The following is a 20,489-nucleotide window of genomic DNA, read 5'->3' as shown; positions in this document are numbered from 1 at the left end:
TAGTAAGGTATAGCATATTGCAACACACAACGCTAACTATATCCATCGATACTGCACACAGACTCTTCGGAAGCGCCGGATGCTTTGCATGGAGAGACAACATATTTAAAACCCCATTCCATACGACACATCTGCACCGTCAACGGGCAGCATTTGGACTGCGAACCATACAACCGCAATGCATGACATTATGGATCAACAGAACATTAAAGATTCTTTAAAGCTGTCCAGATTTGATAACGAGCAAGTTATTAAACAGCCTCGAAACAGATGAAAAAGAAAAAAACCCTGTAAATGCGGGTCAAATAAATGTATATATGGTTTACGTGAGAAGGTATTACAGTGAAATCAGCTATATTGCAGCTAACGATAAAGTCCGCCGCCTAACCTAGACATTTTTCGACCACATTAGACGTCAACATCGATGCTACACATGTAGCTCAAATGGCTCAAATGACTCTGAGCACTATGGGACAACAGCTATGGTCATCAGTCCCCTAGAACTTAGAACTACTTAAACCTAACTAACCTAAGGAAGAACTACTTAAACCTAACTAACCTAAGGACATCACACAACACCCAGTCATCCCGAGGCAGAGAAAATCCCTGACCCCGCCGCTACACATGCGGATCAGTTGTCTTTTGTTGTGAGGTATTTATCGAAAGATGGAGATCCTGCCGAAAGATTTATCTGTTGTCTCAAATTGTTTCACAAATAGGAAGAATTAGCTAATTTATTAATAAATTTACTAGGCAAGACCTATGCAGGGATCAGTCACACTGCAATGGAAGCAATACGGCTGGTACTTAATCTGGTCTCCAAGCTAGAATTAATCAGATTAGCCCTCTCGCCTTGTCTGTTCCATGAGCGGCTCACTCTCTCTTTACTTGTCAGGGTCGTGCAGCAGAATGTTGTCCTCAATCAGTTTCATTTTTCCGTTTGTTGCAACACTTTCTTCCGTTCTTCGAGACCCGTTGGAATATTTTTCAGTCAGAATTAAATTATTCTGTCTCTGTAAAACTACTTTCATAAACACGCCAGACAGAGCGACACGATACAGAAGAGATCTAATGCTACAAATAAACTGTTACCAATTGTTGATACTGATATTGGGACTCTAATAAAGTTGTACGATTCTCTGCTTGAATACTTTCGATACACTCGTTCAGTGTACGACACATGTGAAAACACTGGCGTCGAAAACATAACTATATAGGAAATAGTTGAGAAAAAGAAAAAAAGTTAAGAAAACTGAGACGAAACAGCGGACCTTGATACTACTTTTAAAGAAAAGGATGATTTTCTGGTGGATATCTTTCTGGTTATTCCACACAGACTGATATCTGAACTCGAGAAAAGAAAAAATCGTTGGAAGAGAAATTTGGAGTTCCTAAGTAATTTACTTGAAAAAGACAACACAAAGATTACTTGGAAGAATTTTTGAGTGATGAGGTTATTTATTTTAAAGCATACGGGAAGGGCAACGGATTGAAAACCGCCTCCCCAGATACTTTGAACAGTGTGTTGCGTGAAAGCCACGTTCAAGAAGTGTTTATTAATTTGGAAATGACGCTACAAGTACTTTTGCAAAGCGCTGCTACCAGTTGTTCTTCTCATTCCTCAAAAAAATCAAGAATTATTTGCGGTTACCGATGTTGCAGTCTTGCTGTACTCTCCATGTATTCTGATATAACACAGCAGCTAGACTAGGAAGATCTTGTGCACGACTTTGCTACATTAAACATCATTGCCTGATTTACAGTCAGTTCCACAAGAAAGTCTACACCACAGTTTTAAATGTCACTTCCGCAGCAACATCTTGCTGGTCTCGAATCTGTACACAGTGAGCTTTCACACAGTTTATAGAGATAGACTGTGAGAGTTGAATGTTTTGTTTTGTCGGTTGCAGTTTTGGCTGTTTGCACTTACAGCCAGTTTAAACGCTGAAAATATATGCAATATCAAAAATGTCTTGTGAGGTACGGTAAGAAGCTATATGGTTCGAACAAAAAAAACTGGGTGCTTCAATAGGATAATGATGCGAAACATCGCATCCATCTCCGTACAGCGTGGAAACAAGACAACGGGGTGTCAACGATAGACTGGCCTGCGGTGTCTGTGGATGCAAACCCGAGCGCAAATATTTGATCTTATATGAAAGGCTTATTTCAATACTGGGACAAGTCCATTTTTGTTCATGTTGAAATACAGAGTCCTAAAGTTAAATGAGCGCTGAAAAATCTGCAGTTGAGATACCAGAAATATTCAAGCATAGGGTTTCTTGAAACTTACTGGCAGATTAATACTGTGTGCCGAACCGACACTCGAACTCGGGACCTTTGCCTTTCGCGGGCAAGGGCTCTACCAACTGAGTTACCCAAGCACGACTCATGCCCCATCCTCACAGCTTGGGTAGCTCAGTTGGTAGAGCACTTGCCCGCGAAAGGCAAAGGTCCCGAGTTCGAGTCTCGGTCTGGCACACAGTTTTAATCTGCCAAGAAGTTTAATATCAGCGCACACTCCGCTGCAGAATGAAAATCTCATTCTGGATATGGATTCTTGCTAGAGATGAACCTCTCTTTCTGTTTGGATCATTAATTTCAGAAGCATTATAGACAGAAAAGTGGAATTAATGGACTTGTACCACTATTGAAATAAGCCCTTCATATTAAGGTGGAGCTTAAAGGAAAGCCAATATATACTTTGAAGCACCTTTCAAATAAAATCAGGACGATATAGACATCGTTACCGAGAGAACATGCAGAAAATCTCGTGAAAAGCACGCCAAAAAGGTGCCAAGCTATAATTGATCATGACGGCGATTGGATTAACTATTAGGTTACTGTACGATTACAAATAACATGTATTTTCATGTAAGTGTGATGAATTCAATATGCTTGTATTTATTATTATTACTATGCATTATTATTCGCAGCAGCAGCAGTCGTTGTATTCAGTTACGTACAGATGCAAGTAACTTGGTGGTACATATATGTCGAAACGAGGGGCAGGAGCAATTTTCTCCCTCTCGGCGCGGCAGATAGCTACTTTCTCTCCCACCTGTAACCCCAGACTTTTCGTAGATGATGACGTTATCAATAATGAAGTATTGTCTACAAAAACGTATGCATATATTCGGTCAGATCTTGGCAAGATTTTCAAGTGGTGCACGATTTTTTGGCTACTTCCGTTAAACGCCCAGAAGTGTAAGACTGTGCACATTATACAACTTAAAAAACGACTTATCGCATGGATGCAGTATCATTTAGCTACAGTTGGGATGTGTCAACTCATTCGAATATGTAGGTGTATCAATTTGCAGGTATATAAATGGAATGATCACATAGGTTCTGCATGTCGCTGACTTTGGTTCATATGTAGGATAGCGCTGCAGTCTGTCCACAAAGCAGATTCCTTACAAGACAGTCGTATCACCCACCTTAGAATATCATTAAAGTGTGTAGGACCATTACCAGACAGGAATAGAGGGATATACCAAACAGGCTGCATGAATGGCCACAGGTTTGTCTGACACATGGTGGGCGCCACAGAGATGATGTAAGATGTAAACTGGCAAACGCCAGAAGATGGGCTCCAACTATCCCGTGAAAGACTAAATAGTAAGTTTCAAGGACCAAGTTTAAGTGATGAATGTAGGAATACGTTGCAGCTTTCTACGTATCGTTCCTGTGGGAACCGCTAAGACAAGATTAGATTCGTTACAGAGCACACAGAGGTGTTTAGACAGCCATTCTTGTTGGGTTCAATACGTGTATGAAACGGGAAAAAGCTCTGATAGCAAGCATCATTGGAAATACCGCCTGCCGTGCACTTCACAGTGGTTTGCGGCATATGGATGTAGACGCAGTTCGGTAAACGGTGTATGGAGTAACAAAATTTTCCTTTCTATGACTGTGTAGTGAACAACAGAACCCACAGTGTGAGGTTAACAATACGAAAATATGTCAAGAATGGTCGCAGTGTAAATATGTGGTAGCATCAGTTACCAACATAGCTGTGAATATTAGTGCGTGCAGCAGCCGACAACGTACTCACCTATGCAAATGCGTGGTCCCTCCCCGAAAGGCAGGTAGACATAGGGGTGTCGCTTAGCTTTGGCCTCTTCGGAGAACCTCTCAGGGTCGAATCGGTCGGGGTCTGGAAAATATGCGGGGTCATAATGGAGGCCCAGCACAGACAGAGCTACAGGTGTTCCTTTCTCCAGAATGACGTCACTGTCTGGAATCTTGTAGTCTTGGTTGCACTCTCTGTTCAGCAATGGTACGGGTGGATATTTCCTGAGAGACTCTGAAATGAAAAAGAAAAAAAAATGGCAATTATGCTATGTCATACAGATCATAAAAATTCCGTCTTTTGCAACGGAATTTCTTCGAGTGTGCCATTATTGCCCATATCTGGGATGCCTTGCAACGTGCTGCTAATAAGAAACCTCCACCCCTCGTACTCTTACCGATTTATGGAGAGCCCTGCAGGATTCATGGTGTCAGTTCCCTCCAGCAATATTCAGATATTAGTCGAGTCCATGTCACGTCATGTTGCGGCAGTTCTGCGTGCCAGGGGGAGCCCTACACGATACTGGACAGGTGTAACGGTTTCTTTGGCTCTTCAGTGTAGGGTATGCAAATATCGCAGATTATTAAAAATCGCAGAGTATTAAAAATATTGTTTTAATGCTACAAAATTAATGTTTATCTTTAAATGATGTGGGTTAAAAACAAAGTAGCACATCTAAGTGTGGTAGACCAGTATTTCGGGGGGGGGGAGGGGGGGGGTAGTAAATTGTGTTCCAGGGATGTCACAGAATGGAGGGGCAAACGTGTGGGGTAGAATTGGGAGGAAAGGTAGACCACTTGACTGTGGTCATGCAGATCCCTGCTTCAGAGGTGTGCAGACTGAAGCCCGAGCAGGTAATTCCCCACTCTCTTTATGCCACTACGTCACAACAAACAACTACAGGGCGTTTTAGAATGCTATACGTGGCACTCACAGCACGCCTTATGAATCACTGGCAACGTAGTGCGCAGACATACCCCGGCGAGTGTTTATTTTTCACGAAATGGGTTAACACTGGAAGGAATACAGGTACGAGTTACTGATAATACTAATTCAGGTAATGCATATGGACAGAATTTCCGTATTGTATTGTATGGGACTGAGGACCTACAACCGGCGGAGAGGCTTCATCCCCGCCGTAGCCCGCAGTGGTTCACAACCCCACAACAGGCTACAGCAGTCACACCACCGCCGCCTCACACCGACCCCAGGGTTATTGTGCGGTTCGGCCCCTAGTGGACCCCACCGGGAACGTCTCACACCAGACGAGTGTAACTCCAATGTTTGCGTGGCAGAATAATTACGGTGTACGCGTACGTGGAGAAAATGTCTGCGCAGCAACTTAGGCGGAATAAGGGGAACCAGCCGGCATTCGCCGAGGCAGATGGAAAACCGCCTTAAAAACCATCCACAGGATGGCCGGCACACCGGAACTCGACACTAATCCGCCGGGCGGATTTGTGCCGGGGACCGGCACGCCTTCCCGCCCGGAAAGCCAAGCGTTAAACCGCATGGCTAGCCGGGCGGGCGAATTTGAGAAAGTCGCTGCACACTGTTGTACCGTGCTAGAGGAGAAATTGAGTCTTAGTCGTCCTGTACGACAGCAGTAGTGTTCCCCCTGCAAAGGCAACGTCCTCTACCGAGAGTACTGCCCACTTTTCAGTTTACACACAGACTACACCTCCCCAGCATTTCCTATCCAGTTCTCTTATGGGAGTAGACACTCAGCTAGTCTTTATGTAGTGGAAGTACTTTTAGTTTATCTGTAAAGAAAACAATCCGGTACATTGTTTTGTATACGTTTTTTGTTTGAAATTTGTATATGGAAAAAGAAAATAATTGGTGTCTCTCCTAGGGATCGTCAAGGTGCTTTTTCTCTGTTATTTCAGCTGGTACCTGCAGTTTCGTTTTTGCATTGTATAGCTAAAATCTACCCCACCGAATATTGCTTCACACGTGTTTCATGCGTCACGCACCGTTTTTCCTATAACACATCAGCACACCACAGGGTTAATACAGTATAATTATTGCATCCAGGTTAAATTTTCTGACAAATGCCTGCCTATATCAGTGAGGATTGTACTTTGGAAAAGAAAAATTTGCTGCAAGTAGGCTGCGTGGCTAATTTATTACAATAACATGGTAATGTTTAAGGTACGCCAATAAAAATCTGATGGAGAGTAAGATGACAAACAAAGATTTTCAGTGTCTTTTTGCTCTCCTAAGAATGTAAAGTGTTGAGAAGTTCTATGGTTACGGGGTTTTAGCACTGCATGGTGGGACAACCAGAGTTCAAATGTCGGTCTTTGAAAACACTGCAGATTGGCGAATTTGTAAATGTGTAAATGTTGTCATTTTACGCACTGTTTTGGCAGATTCTCTGGTTGCTTTCCTTAGATGGGTCGGGAGCAGACATGTATTGCTCCCAGTCTGAATCGTAGCCAACACTTTGCATATATTAACGAGGCTGCAGGTTCGAAACTTTGGAGAGTTTCTTGAAATTTGCTTGTATTATTTGTGAACGGGATTGTTCTTCAAGTAAGACTAAATGTGAATCCCTTCTTCAAGCATTTCAATACGAGATAAATGTTTACATCGAGAGGACTTTCCACTGGTAGCCTTTTAATCTGTGATTTTTCTGCACGTGGGTGAACTGCCTGACTCTCTCTAACTTGTATGCTGACAGTATATGGTGAGAAAGGCAAACACAGTTAGCCAGTTGCTATAAAAACCTGAGACAGGTGGATCTGTTTTGTTCTTATTTATTTGAACAAGGTGTAATAAATGTAATTAAAAGTGGAACCCAAATTGAAGACTGATTTTCCTTACCGGCTACAACCTTGTCGAGGTAAGTCATTTTGCCGATGGCGTCGTAGGATATTTCGCTGTCGTTTTCTTTCAGCACGGAGTCGATTTCGTCTTGCAGCTTGCTCTGCACGTCAGGGTTGAGCGCCAGTTCATGCAAAGTGAAGCTCGTCGCCGTTGAGGACGTCTCGAAGCCTGCAACGAAGAAGACGAAGGCCTGCGCTGCCAAGTCATCCATCGACAGTTCTGTGGAAAGGTAAAAGAAAGTTAAGAGTCACAGCTGACTGCACCAAAAATGTGAAATAGAATAACGTTCGGTTAAGTAATAGCACTCATGCAAATCACAATGTGTAAAAAGTGCCAGGAATTTTTATTGTAGTTTGAAATCACACCTTCAAGCAAGTTAATCAACCAAATCAGACATGCCACCATTGTCGTTGAGGTAGTAAAAATATCAATTCCTTCATTATTTTGCATTATTCTCCTGAAACTTGCATGATTTTTTAAAACATATGTGAGCAATCAAAAAGAAACATTGCAGTATGGTATTATTGACAGAGAGAGCCCTAGGGGCAGGCACACCTGTCTAATCGGAAAGTCTTTGTTTCCTCCGAGCATAATGACTTCTTTGCGCAAGGTTTATTTGTGTTTCATCTTAGGCGAATCTGTTGGTTAATTTCGTCTCGCTCAGCGGCTGAGTGCAAGTATTTGAAATGGACGTCACTGTGGGCGACTTGTGTGTTTCTGATCTACGCCAGCTATCCAGTGGGGGAAAGGTTGTTGCGACGAGCTGTCCGTGACTAAGTCACCTCAGGTGACTCCACAATACAGCTGCTACGGAATACTTTGAAATAGTGTTACAGTCCCATCGTATTACAAATCCGAGCATATCAAGGCAATCACATCACTGAGGAGTGTGTTTTGCTGTTTTGATAACAATTTTTTCGTAGAAACTATAGGACTTACTTTCAGATTGCTTATGAATGGCAGCGTTACACAAACCTTTATATACTTATATCTCACAGAGACTACGAATTATATTTACAGCCTAAGTGTTGGACGATTCCTGCGGTCCCTAGCAACCAATACTTAAGATCTCACTTCAATATCCATTTTACATTCTGTTCTGAATCGTACGATGTTTGATTCGATGTTAATTATGTAAATGTATTAGGACATCAATTTTTCCACAGTTATACTTAAAGTGAACGCAACGTGATATACCTTGAACCTCTACCTACACTGGTGTCCAAAGTTAAAGCAACAAACCGTTATTTTCCCGACCTGTGTCTAGTTCACGAAATAGTCACACAAACTATCAACCAGGTTATTTAAGTTACAGGAGTAACCCGTCCAATTCAGTAACTTTCACATGCTACGTCACATAAAAAAAAATGTGAAAGTTGCTGAATTGGACGGGTTACTCCTGTAACTTAAATATCAGATCTGAAGATGGTTCTGAATGAACCGAAACCGGTCATATGAATGATAAAAAAAAATTTGCAATCAAGACGGATTTAAAGTAACATTATAAAATCACTGATTGCTGTTATCCCATAAGACATTATGTCTGTTTTTGCAAATATCAATCAGGTGTCCGTACAATCTTCTGCACGGAAGATGGCATTCGGTCAACAGACAACCATGCCAGCAATGACGCCAGGGCACCTCTGAAACGAAGGTAATGTTTGCCAAGTAGCCCCACATCCACAATCGCCGTGTACACAGTCACACGTGGTACAGTATGGCGCAGAGAAACTCTCTGCCGTGGAGAGCCATAGAAAGAATGGAAGCAGGGCACTCACAAACTGATGTGAGCCGATGGCTTGATGTGAATCGTTCTGTTGCTTCTCGGATGTGGCAATAGTTTGTAGAAACCGAAACTGTATCCCGAAGACCAGGTCAGGGCCGACCACGTGTGACTTCATTTGGCGGTGAAGGCATGACAGTACCGCCTTAGTACTGTGTGGCAACTTGCATGTGAGCCAGCAGCATCCACTGGCTGTGTTGTACCGAGTTAAACAGTGTGCACAAGGTTTCGGCAGAGTGGCCTCTTTTGTCGGCAGACCTGTTGTATGTTTGCCTCTGACGCGTCTTCACAGAAGGGAACATCTAGAGTGGAGTCATCAACATGCCACCTGGGCAGTCGAACAATGGGCCAATGCTGTTTTCACAGATGAGTCCTGATTTTGTCTGGAAAGTGATTTTCGATGGATTCGCATCTGGAGGATATGTGGAACAGGATTTTGGAATCCAGACATTGTGGGAAGAGACCGACATCGACGACGATCCCAAATGGTGTGCGCAGGGATTATGTTTACCACTGGAACTCCTCTTCATGAAATTGTACGGGTGAATCAACAAGATTAAACTGCTGTCATCCGTCGTGACAAGATCTAGGGACCTCATCTGCGGTTGTTGCAAGGTGCTGTGGGCTCAGACTTCGTACTGATGGACAATAATGCTCGACCTTTTAGAGCACGGGTGATTGACGTATTCCTGGGAACGGAAGATATTGCACGCATGTTAGGGCCTGCGATGGTCCTTAACAGGAATGGAAGCAGGACAGTTCCAAACTGATGTGACCCAATGGCTTAATGTGAATTGTTCTGTTGTTTCTCGGATGTGGCGACAATTTATAGAGACCGAAACAGCAATCCAAGACCAGGACAGGGCCGAACACGTGTGATGCCAAAAGATTGGACCCTTATTAGGTCGTAAGGGCACGACGGTAACGGATTAGTACTGCACGGCAACTGGCATCTCACCTCGCAGCATCCACTAGACGTGTTGTATTGAGACAAGCAGTGTACTGAAGGTTTCGGATGAATAGCGTTTATCGCTGGAGACCTTCTGCTTGTGTACCTCTGATGCGTCTTCACAGAAGGGAGTGTCTAGAGTGGAGTCCTCAATACGCCAACTGGACGGTCGAACAGTTTGTCAATATTCTGCTCACACCTGAGTCGATTTGGTCTCTAGAGTGATTCTCGACGCATTTGCATCTGTAGGGAACGAGAAACACGATTCCGGAATCCAAACATTGTGGAAAGAGACCGATACCGAGGAGAATCCTTAATGGTGTGAGAAAGGATTATGTTGACCACTCGAACGCCACTTCATGAAACTGTATGGGTGAATCGGCTCAGGTACCGCGACGAGGTCTTGGGACCACATTTACAGTTGTTGCGAGGTGGTGTAGTCCCAGACTTCGTATTGATGGACGATAATGCTAGACCTCATAGAGCACAGGTGATTGACGTTTTCCTGGGAACGGAAGGTATTGCATGCATGGGATGGCCTGCTCGCTCTCCCGGTTTGAATCCCATAGAGCATGTGTCGGATCCGCTAGGGAGAAGCTTTGCATCACGTCAGCATCCACCGACCACTCTCCAAGACTTGTGAGCAGCTCTGCAGGATGAATGGGCGGTATTGCCTCAACATGAGACTGATGACATCATTCGCAGCATACCCCGTCGTTGTCAGGCCTCTTTTGCTGACAAAGGGAGTCAACCGCATACTGAGCAGATTAACCAGTTGTCGGAATGTTTGTACAAATCCGATAAGTTGGAAGAAACGAAGAAATTTTTATCCACTGTTATGCATGTTGTAGTTGTTTACGTTCTAATTCATTGTATTGTTTCTACTTTACTATCACTCGTTTATTCTGTTCTGTGACAAAATGAAAGCAACCTTGCAAAATTTTCGCTTGTTGATCTAATTTTGGACACCCGTGTATATAAATGCGTATTATGTATATATTTTATAAAGTGATTCCTTTATTAGTTGATTAAATATTTGTTGTAATGAAAAAAATCACTCTAGATCGCAAAGTAGAAGATAACTCGTGCTGAAAGATTTCAATGTATCTATATCTTCTCCAGACCAGATGACAAATGTGAATTCTGTCATACAGTTCACCTCCACTCAGTGAACCTATAACTAATTATAGTAGATGTCTTATGGTCTGAAGACGATCTGTGTGGATTGAAACTAGTCTCAACTAATAAATTATCTTTCATTTTGCGATGGAGACTGATTTTTTTCATGATGACTGAATTTATATCGCTATATCCCAAATATGTTATCGAGAATCATTAATTTAATATTCACTTCGACTCTAACAAAGATGTAAAAGTGGCACTTAGTACCTAAATTCTGATAGCATCATTCAATTGAGCACAATGAGCCGTTTCTATTGACCATGTCATCCATACTGTTCATTCTTTATGTATAATGTTTTATTTGTTATTAATGTTGACCATATGTCCTCAGAATTCATGCTTAAATTGTGCCAAAAATATTATGCCTAGAATACTGTGTGTGGTCTGAAGTGCACCGGAGGAGAGAGGCGTTTCTTTCAACATATACATTGTATCTGTAAAATCTTTATATTTTATGTGCTTCTCCATTGTTGATTTTGTTTATTCTTGTAACTTTTGGCTTGCTTAGAAGAAGCACAAAAAGGTGAACGAACTGTCACTTGTCTTGCTCTTCAGAGGCGTGGAAGAGGCAACTTCTGTATTGAAGATCTTTGTGGGTGGTTTCAGACCAGTGAATTTTAGGTTTTAGGTGGCCATGTGAATACTTTAACTTTCGTAGAGAACTGGAATATTTTGGTGCTAAGCTTACAATTTGCAAGTATTTAGGTCAGTAACCTCTCACAAGTGTCTGGTGATATGCTGCCTTTGGACTTGCTACAGATTAGCATTATAGGATATACCACTGTTTACGGGAATTCTGATATTTTAACTGCACCACTGAACTCTGAATAGTTATGAATTTGCAGTTCCATTAGTGAACAGTTAAGTGGCATGGGACTTTCTACGTTGTTCACTGCAGATGATTATTTGAACTCTGGGGACCTGTTACCACTTCATTTCCGTTATCAGTAATCTTAACTGCACTTATTTTATTAGTGTTATTTATTTTATGCTTTATAAGGATACATTGTGGGACCACCATATCGTTGTTGTATGTTTTATTAAACAAATATATCGTCAGTTTGTTAGGATCAGATCATTGGTTTAGACTGTAATTAATCCATTGCCGGCCGGTGTGGCCGTGCGGTTAAAGGCGCTTCAGTCTGGAACCGCGTGACCGCTACGGTCGCAGGTTCGAATCCTGCCTCGGGCATGGATGTGTGTGATGTCCTTAGGTTAGTTAGGTTTAATTAGTTCTAAGTTCTAGGCGACTGATGACCTCAGAAGTTAAGTCGCATAGTGCTCGGAGCCATTTTGAATTAATCCATAAGGACACAATCATTTATCATAACCAGTTATTTTACTTTTTATCCAACTTGTCATTTTGATTAACACTAAGAACTTTCTGAACATAAATAATTTAGCACGTAGGAGTTAATGTAAAGTATCAATATTTTGCAGAAAGCTTACGTTCTGGGCATAAAGCACACACGAACGTCTCACCGCTGTGACAGTAGCGAGCAACTGCTTGAAACTCTGTCATGTACTTGCCCAAAGGTGAATATAAAATCATACCATCACAAGGGGAGCGACAATTTAACATGGAGCCATGTGTTCTTCCTGGGGACTCCTCACACCATTGATAAGTGAAATCTAGGTTGAAAGCAAAGAGGAAATTTCCAGAGTCGAATTGTGTTCCAAATGCATAGCCTCTCAGTTCCCAGGCACACCTTTATCACTAGACCAGCAAGGATGTAGGAGACTATAATGGGTGCATGCAGAGTATGGTGTCACATTTGTGATAATGAAAGAAAGGGAGAGTGAAGACGATGATCAGAAGAGGGACAGGGTGAAGATCATAATGAGAGAAGGGAGAGGGTGAAGATGATAATGAGAGAAGGGAGAGGGTGAAGATGATAATGAGAGAAGAGAGAGGATGAAGATGATGATGAGAGAAGGAAGAGGGTGAAGATGATAATGAGAGAAGTCAAAGTGTGAAGACGAGAGAAGGGAGAGGGTAAAGCTGATAATGAGAGAAGAAAGAGGGTGAAGATGATGATGAGAGAAGGGAGAGGGCGAAGATGATAATGAGAGAAGGGAGACGGTGAAACCAAATGCCGACACACAGCCCAGTCCTCTCGAATAGCAGCAATGGGCTGCCTGGCTTAACGTCCTCATCTGATGAACAGATCACCACCGACAATATCACGTGCTCTCCCTACATGAAATGTGGTAAAAAGGTGGGGAATTAAATTGTGGTACATTGGAACATGGCGCAAAGTGTGGTCATCAGGAACCTTACGTCATTATTATATCAAAAATCCGCCTCAGTTGCGAAATGTTACTGGTCTTTACCTAGGTTTCAGCTAGAGTAGTCTAGTCTTCTTCAGAAGCATAAAATAAACTAATGCATCCCAGAATAAGGCACGGTCAAACATAAAAAGCTTGAGTACCGTGGTACCATGTCAGGCTACGTTACTTAGCTGAGGAACAGCCCCGGTCCCACTTTGTGGAAAGCGGTCGGTTAGCCGCGGACGCTACGTTGGAACTTATACTGTGGCACGCGGATATGTACCGAGCAAGACGGCGGATAACGCGTATGCGAGCACGGAAAGTCAAAGGTGCCTGCCATTGGCTGTCTTTATGTTATGTACTGGGAAATTACCTATAATGTTAAACCGTAAATTCGTGAGATAACAAGGCACTAAGTGGATAGAATCCCCATGAGCGTTAACTGTAAGCCGAGACCTTATTAACAAATAAAAAATTTTACTTAGACGCTAAGTTAAGCTTGTTAGATTAAGAACCCACATATTATCACCGCTATGTTGTATGGTTCTGCACGATCTCACGAGGGGATGAAGAAGGTTAAACTTCTCAGGGTCAGAAATTAAGGAATCTGAAGGAAGACTGCATCATGCAGGTACACATAAGATGAAAAATTAAATACTAATTTCAGTACGAGTAAAAACTTGTTTAGTGACTACAGTTTGTCTTACATCCATATTTGCGTTTATACTCCTCAAGCCAGCATACGGTGCATGGCGGAAGGTACGGGGGGAAATCGACTGTCTATATGCTTCCAAACGATCCCTGATTTCACCTATCTGGTGTTCGTGCTACTTACGCGAGATGTATGTTAGTGGCAGTAGAATCGTTCTTGAGGCAGCCAAAATAAACCGAAGTCGACCGTTTACCTTCCTTACAATCTGTCTTACATGCTCGTTCCACTTCATGTCGATTATCAGTACCATGTCTAAATATTTAATAGACACAACAGTGCCATGTAGGACAGCACCAAATACAGTTTTCTAACGTTACAGGATTGTCTTTCCTATCCATTTGTCTTAACTCACTTTGTCCGACCTTAAGGGCAAGTTGCGAATCCTCACACCAAACAGAAATCCTCCCCATCACTTCCTGTATCCTGTAGCTGCTCACTTTCCCGTACACTAAAGCCTCATCAGCTAACAGCCGTACTTTCCTCCTCATACTGTTCGTAGGCTTATTTCTGGCTGCAGAGAATAAGAGTTGTTCCGTCGCAATAAGAACAGTACGTTTCACAGTTCGCTTTTAGAACAACAATCCAGTGCCTGAAATTGTTTGGACTTATAAGTGAGCGACACCGTGGCAAAACTAACCACCCATTCTCGATAGTGGGAACGGTATTCTGGGTAGTCTGTGTGTAGTTTTAGGTTCCCTACATGTATTAAGCCAAACACTAGCCAGGCCCATCATTTCAAGAACTGAGTGGAAGAAAATGCCAACCCATAAGAAATTATTTTTGGTTATGCATATTATATATTTGGTTATATTCAAAGTCAAGAATATAAATACAACAATACGGAGCAGTTTATCTAGTAGGCAGCATTTTCCAGTTGTACATATAGAGCTACTCATTCCTAGCATGTGATGCAGTCAGAAACGCAACAGAGAACGTGATCAGAACAATTCTAACTCAAGTTAAAGCTAGCACTTTGTCCACCTGACGCAATACACCAAAATTAGAACATAGAGTGAGGAATTATATGATTTGTAGGCTCATGGCGAATAAGACAACACCTCTCTAAGGTAATTACGTCAATGTGCCATCAAAGAGAGCGGGCACTGTGAGTGTACCTGAACAGCAAGAAGAAGAAGGAGGACTTACTCTCAGGAGTGCCGATGCCTTTCTGATGCCCGTTCTCCACTGTCTCTCCTTTGTCGGGGTCGACATATCCTTTGTTTTTTAGCTGAATAAGGAGATCCATGAAGTCTTTCCTTCTGTAGTTATTCTTCTCTCTGTAAGCAACGGTGTCTGCAACCATTTTTCGGAAATATTTGCTGACAGCCGTAAATCCTCCTTTTACCCTACAAAAAAAGTAACAATTATTTGATGTTAACGCAAGCACTCCTAAAAATAGTTGCCTCTTTTCACTATGGAAGGAGATTACTGTTCTAACATTTCCAACATATTACGTATTACGGGCAATGAAAAAGACATGGTGTCGCGCTAGTCACAATAAACCTTCTAGCATGCCGAGGTCAACGAGGAGTGTAGAAACGTTTTCCTCAAGACAAATACACAGTTTTTGGTTACTTATCCACTCATTGGAAGTCCAGTATCTATTGTATGACTATGAGATGTATCATGGGCAGATTGGAGTTTGGCAACTGTTTTTCCCCTTTTTCTTAGATACTGTCATATTAGAAGGTAGTTCATAATTGATAAATGTAAACACGGTCCGTAGTAGGCTCTAACGTGATTTTTATTTAGTCGTTCTAATTTCGACTACTTGTCATTGTCACGCACTTGTAAAACCGCTTATTGTCTGCATGCATCGCAAGAAATGATTTAAAATGTGTCCATTGGAGGCACCTGTAATTTTGGCCAATACAAAAACCAAGATTAAATAAAAATCACGTTACAGTCTGCTACGGACCATGTTTACGTTTATTAAGCATCTGGAGGCTGTGGATCTCCACGAATACAAAATTTTAGTTGACAATTAAATCGACTTCGATCAGTCTTCCAAATGCAGTGTGGCTGTATATGAAAATGTGCTGTTCTCTTGTCTACTTCTTCGGGAAAACAGGTCCTAGGCTGGCGAATATCATGGTCTTCCTGTACATCTCTCGTTGTCACGAAAGCAGTGATGTGTCTACGGCACTTAATGAATTTTTTTTCGTGAGACGTGCTATGAAAAGAGCAGAACATTTAAAGTTCGTGCGCCCAGTTTCTCTTGCTGTTTGTATTGTCCAAAATTTCAGGCGCTTATTATGGAAGCATTTTATTTCATTCACTGATATGCCAAATTTGGGGTGGCATGTGTTATTTTATCACTTGTTCTTTGATTTCCTGGAAATAGATGTTCATATGACCTTTTTTCTCCACATCATCAAACATTATTTTGATGTTTGATAGGCTTGGATGTCTCTTCAATAATGAGATGCACGTCACAACTTAACGAGGAGACGTGTGTTAATGATTATAAGTACATTCAAAATGTTATTTCGAAAATTTTGTTAAAATACTAACAGTATTGGACTTAGATAGAGATTTTCACTCTGCAGCGGAGTGTGCGCTGATATGAAACTTCCTGGCAGATTAAAACTGTGTGGCGGACTGAGACTCGAACTCGGAACCTTTGCCTTTCGCGGGCAAGTGCTCTACCACCTTAGTTACCCAAGCACGACTCACGCCCCGTCCTCACAGCTTTACTTCCGCCAGTACCTCGTCTCCTACCTTCCAAACTTTACAGAAGCTCTCCTGCGAACCATGGAGGACTAGCACTCCTGAAAGAAAGGAGATTGCGGAGACATGGTTAAGCCATCTGTCAGGAAGTTTCATATCAGGGCACACTCCGCTGCAGAGTGAAAATCTCATTCTGGAAACATCCCCTAGGCTGTGGCTAAGCCATGTCTCCGCAATATCCTTTCTTTCAGGAGTGCTAGTCCTGCATGGTTCGCAGGAGAGCTTCTGTAAAGTTTGGATGGTAGGAGACGATGTACTGGCGGAAGTAAAGCTGTGAGGACGGGGCGTGAGTCGTGCTTGGGTAGCTCAGTTGGTAGAGCACTTGCCCGGGAAAGGCAAAGGTCCCGAGTTCGCGTCTCGGTCCGGCACACAGTTTTAATCTGCCAGGAAGTTTCAGTATTCGATTTCTTCTTTTGTGAAGGCTCATTGTCACTAGAACTGCTAGTTCCTCTTCGAGGAGTACTGTTTCCGTCACTGACACTTGTCCTACAATCGATTTATCGTCTGTAAAGTCGTTTTCTTCATTCGCTATCCTATCCGATGGGACTTCAGTTGAGTATCCAAATGAATAATCATGTTTCTGAATAATCATATTCACGAAAAAATATTGCGAAAGTTACATTACCCTGTCCTAGATGGTCTTCTTAGATGCCACAGTATTTAAAAGATTGCAAAAATTAATGGCTTCGTTGGTTTTTGCTATGTACGACAATACTGACACACGTGTACTAAGGATGTCAACTAGGTGCGCTGTTGCGCAAAGCCCAAAAGCAACACTATCACAATCCGTGGAGGGCGTGGTTACTAATTGGGGAGATGGGTTTGTGTAATGTTTAAATGTTTAAATACAAATTTCCTTCTGAGTGGTAATTGTAACATCCACACTCAGGCCAGTACACATTGATTTTTTTCGTGACGTGAGTCCCTATCATTTGTTGTCCAGCCGGCCGAAGTGGCCGTGCGGTTCTAGGCGCTGCAGTCTGGAACCGCGAGACCGCTACAGTTGCAGGTTCGAATCCTCCCTCGGGCATGGATCTGTGTGATGTCCTTGGGTTATTTTGGTTTAACTAGTTCTAAGTTCTAGGGGACTAATGACCTCAGAAGTTGAGTCCCATAGTGCTGAGTGCCATTTTGAACCATTTGTTGTCCTCGTTCTTTGCACCAATTTCTTTGTTTCCGGTACGCAAACGTTTTGCAGAAGAGTGTGAAACTCTGGTACACGGAACGATACGACGTGTCAATTTCTCTAAAGGTTCCATTTGATTGTCCGTGGACAAAAATCATGTCAGCTGATCCCGTAAATTGGTGGGTCGCTGTTTAATTTAGGTTTACCGAGTGAATACTTCAACTTGTAAATTCAGACTGCACTCTAATAACCCTTGATATCAGGCCTAAACACGCGCATTCTGTAGTGTGATTTCCTGTGTCAATTCCTAGAAAGTCGCTTTTTCTTACAGTAGTTTCTGACATAAATGTTATGGGATTATGGGACTAATTTCCGAAACTCGTAGTGAAATTGCGTGTTTATGGAATATCGTCCCAGTTATGTGATTTCCTGTCGGAGAAGTCACAGTTCGTAGTAACTGACGGAAAGTCATCGAGAGAAACAAGTGATTTCTGGCGTTCCGCGAGGTAGTGTTATAGGCCCTTTTCTGTTCCTTATCTATATAAACGATTTTGGAGACAATCTGAGCAGCCGTCTTCGGTTGTTTGCAGATGACGCTGTGGTTTATCGACTGATGAAGTCATCAGAAGATTAAAACAAACTGCAAAACGATTTCAAAAAGATATTTGAATAGTGCTAAAAGTGGCAGTTGACCCTAAATAACGAAAAGTGTGAGGTCATGCACATGAGTGTTGAGAGGAACTCGTTAAACTTCGGTTACACGATAAATCAGTCTAATCCAAAAGCCGTAAATTCAACTAAATACCTAGTAATTACAATAACGAACAACTTAAATTGGAAGGAACACACAGAAAATGTAGTGGGGAAGGCTAAGACTGCGTTTTATTGGCAGGACACTTAAAAAATTAACAGACCTACTAAGGAGATTGCCTACACTACTTTTGTCCGTCCTGCGCGGTTGGGATCCTTACCAGATAGGACTGACGAATTACATCATAAAACTTAAAAGAAAGGCAGCGTGTATGGGAGAGAGTGTCACAGAAATGATACAGGATTTGAGTTGGAAATCATTAAAAGAAAGGCGTTTTTCGTTGCGACGGAATCTTCTTACGAAATCCAATCACCAACTTTCTCCTCCGAATGCGAAAATATTTTTTTGACACCGACCTACATGGGAAGAACGATCAGCACGATAAAATAAGGGAAATCAGAGCTCGTACGGAAAGATATAGGTGTCCATTCTTTCTGCAGCTATACGAGATTGGAATAATAGAGAATTGTGAAGCTGGTTCGATGAACCCTCTGTCAGGCACTTGAATGTGATTTGCAGAGTACCCATGTAGATGTAGATGTAGAAACTATGTGGTTACCGAAGTTGGGCCGAGCTGGGAAGTTCGATGAGTCTATAAATACGTAAACAGCGCATAATCGGAAAAGTACGTGGAGCAATTAAGTGAATCCAAGTAACACTAGCCCACACTGTAGAACAGCCAGTAGAGGAAGAAGAAAATAGCGCAGTGAAGGTCGATGGCCGACTCCAAGTTCCTGGTCGAAGTCCAGGTGATGGGGAACGCAGGCAGCAGAGCCGGCTACCTTGGTTGGTGACGGCCTGTGTGGCACGAAGTTGTACGTAGAGGAGGTTCCGATCGCGACACTGATTGAAGAACTCGGGTGCAGGCTCAAAGCTTGGCGGAAGATGCATTGGAGTGGCTTTGCGTCACCCTAAATAGCCAGGCGGTATAGAGATACTGGAGGAGCTATATGTGATCACGTGGCCTGCAGAGGCAAAGAGATCCGTGGGGCCAGCGATCTAACCTTCGTCGTCAGACCGTCGATCCACCATTGCTGCGAGAAGGATTGCTCGTTTATGTGATGTACAGCCCATACACAGCAACTTCCATGGTCAGCTTCCGTTTCATCCAGTGTCAGAAACTTAAAACACTGTGCGTGCAAAGTAATACGTCAATGAACTGTGAACTTAAGCCCCAGACAATGTAGTAGTTTGATTAAGAGATAGTACCACTAAGAAAACGAAATTATTGAAACCATTAAATAATGTAAAACCATGTGTAGCAATATGTGCAAATCATTACAAATGATCGTCATCGGAGATGCACCCCTGGAGATAACGTCAAGCAGAGCAGTTGAAGATAGTTAGGAATGAGAGGAAGTAGGGACTGGATGTTGTGAGTGGGAAGTGGAAAGTGCCGAGGAAGGTCGAACTATATGAAGGAATAATGTAGCAATCAACGAATTGAAGACAGAATATTGAGGGCGGAAGGTAGTACTGAATAGCGAATATCAAAGTACTCCAACAAGCTTATTTTTGACAAAGTGCAACGTAGTAGTGTAACAGGTAATAACAGTATATGGTAACGATAGGTGTGGTATTGTAAGTAGGCCGTTCAGGTTTTTATGTTGGTGACGCCACGTACTGCTTTGTATGAAAATCACGGACTGTGCTGTGTGCAGTCTGTGGCTGGTTTGCATTGTTGGAATTTTTGCTATTGTAGTGTTGGGCAGATGGATGTGAAAAGCGTGTAGCGTTGCGCAGTTGGCCGTGAGCCGCCAGCAGTGGTGGATGTGGGGAGTGAGACGACCGAGCGGACGACCTGTACGTGTGTCCGTCAGAAAAAGGAAATTTGTAAGACTGGATGTCATGAACTGAGATATATTTTATGACTTTTGAACACTATTAATGTAAATACATTGTTTGTTCTCTACCAAAATCTTTCATTTGCTAACTATGCCTATCAGTTGTTAGTGCCTTCAGTAGTTAGAATCTTTTATTTAGCTGGCAGTATTGGCGCTCACTGTATGGCAGTAGTT

The 20,489-nt window shown here is 42.5% G+C and overlaps 1 protein-coding gene across 1 annotated transcript in view; it reads right to left on the bottom strand.

Moving 5' to 3' along the window:
- Positions 1-20,489, bottom strand: part of LOC124798348 (cytochrome P450 6k1-like) — a 45,299-nt gene that overhangs the window by 5,991 nt on the left and 18,819 nt on the right. The window contains exons 4-6 of the mRNA XM_047261706.1: positions 14,951-15,150; positions 6,905-7,126; positions 4,058-4,309 (exon numbers count right to left, since the gene is read on the bottom strand). Coding sequence (XP_047117662.1) covers positions 4,058-4,309; positions 6,905-7,126; positions 14,951-15,150 — 674 coding nt within the window. The remainder of the gene's footprint in view (positions 1-4,057; positions 4,310-6,904; positions 7,127-14,950; positions 15,151-20,489) is intronic.

Source organism: Schistocerca piceifrons, chromosome 5 (genome assembly GCF_021461385.2).
Source record: "Schistocerca piceifrons isolate TAMUIC-IGC-003096 chromosome 5, iqSchPice1.1, whole genome shotgun sequence".
Lineage (NCBI taxonomy): Eukaryota > Metazoa > Arthropoda > Insecta > Orthoptera > Acrididae > Schistocerca > Schistocerca piceifrons.
Note: the sequence above shows the minus strand (reverse complement) of the source record. Positions and strands in the feature narration are given on the sequence as shown.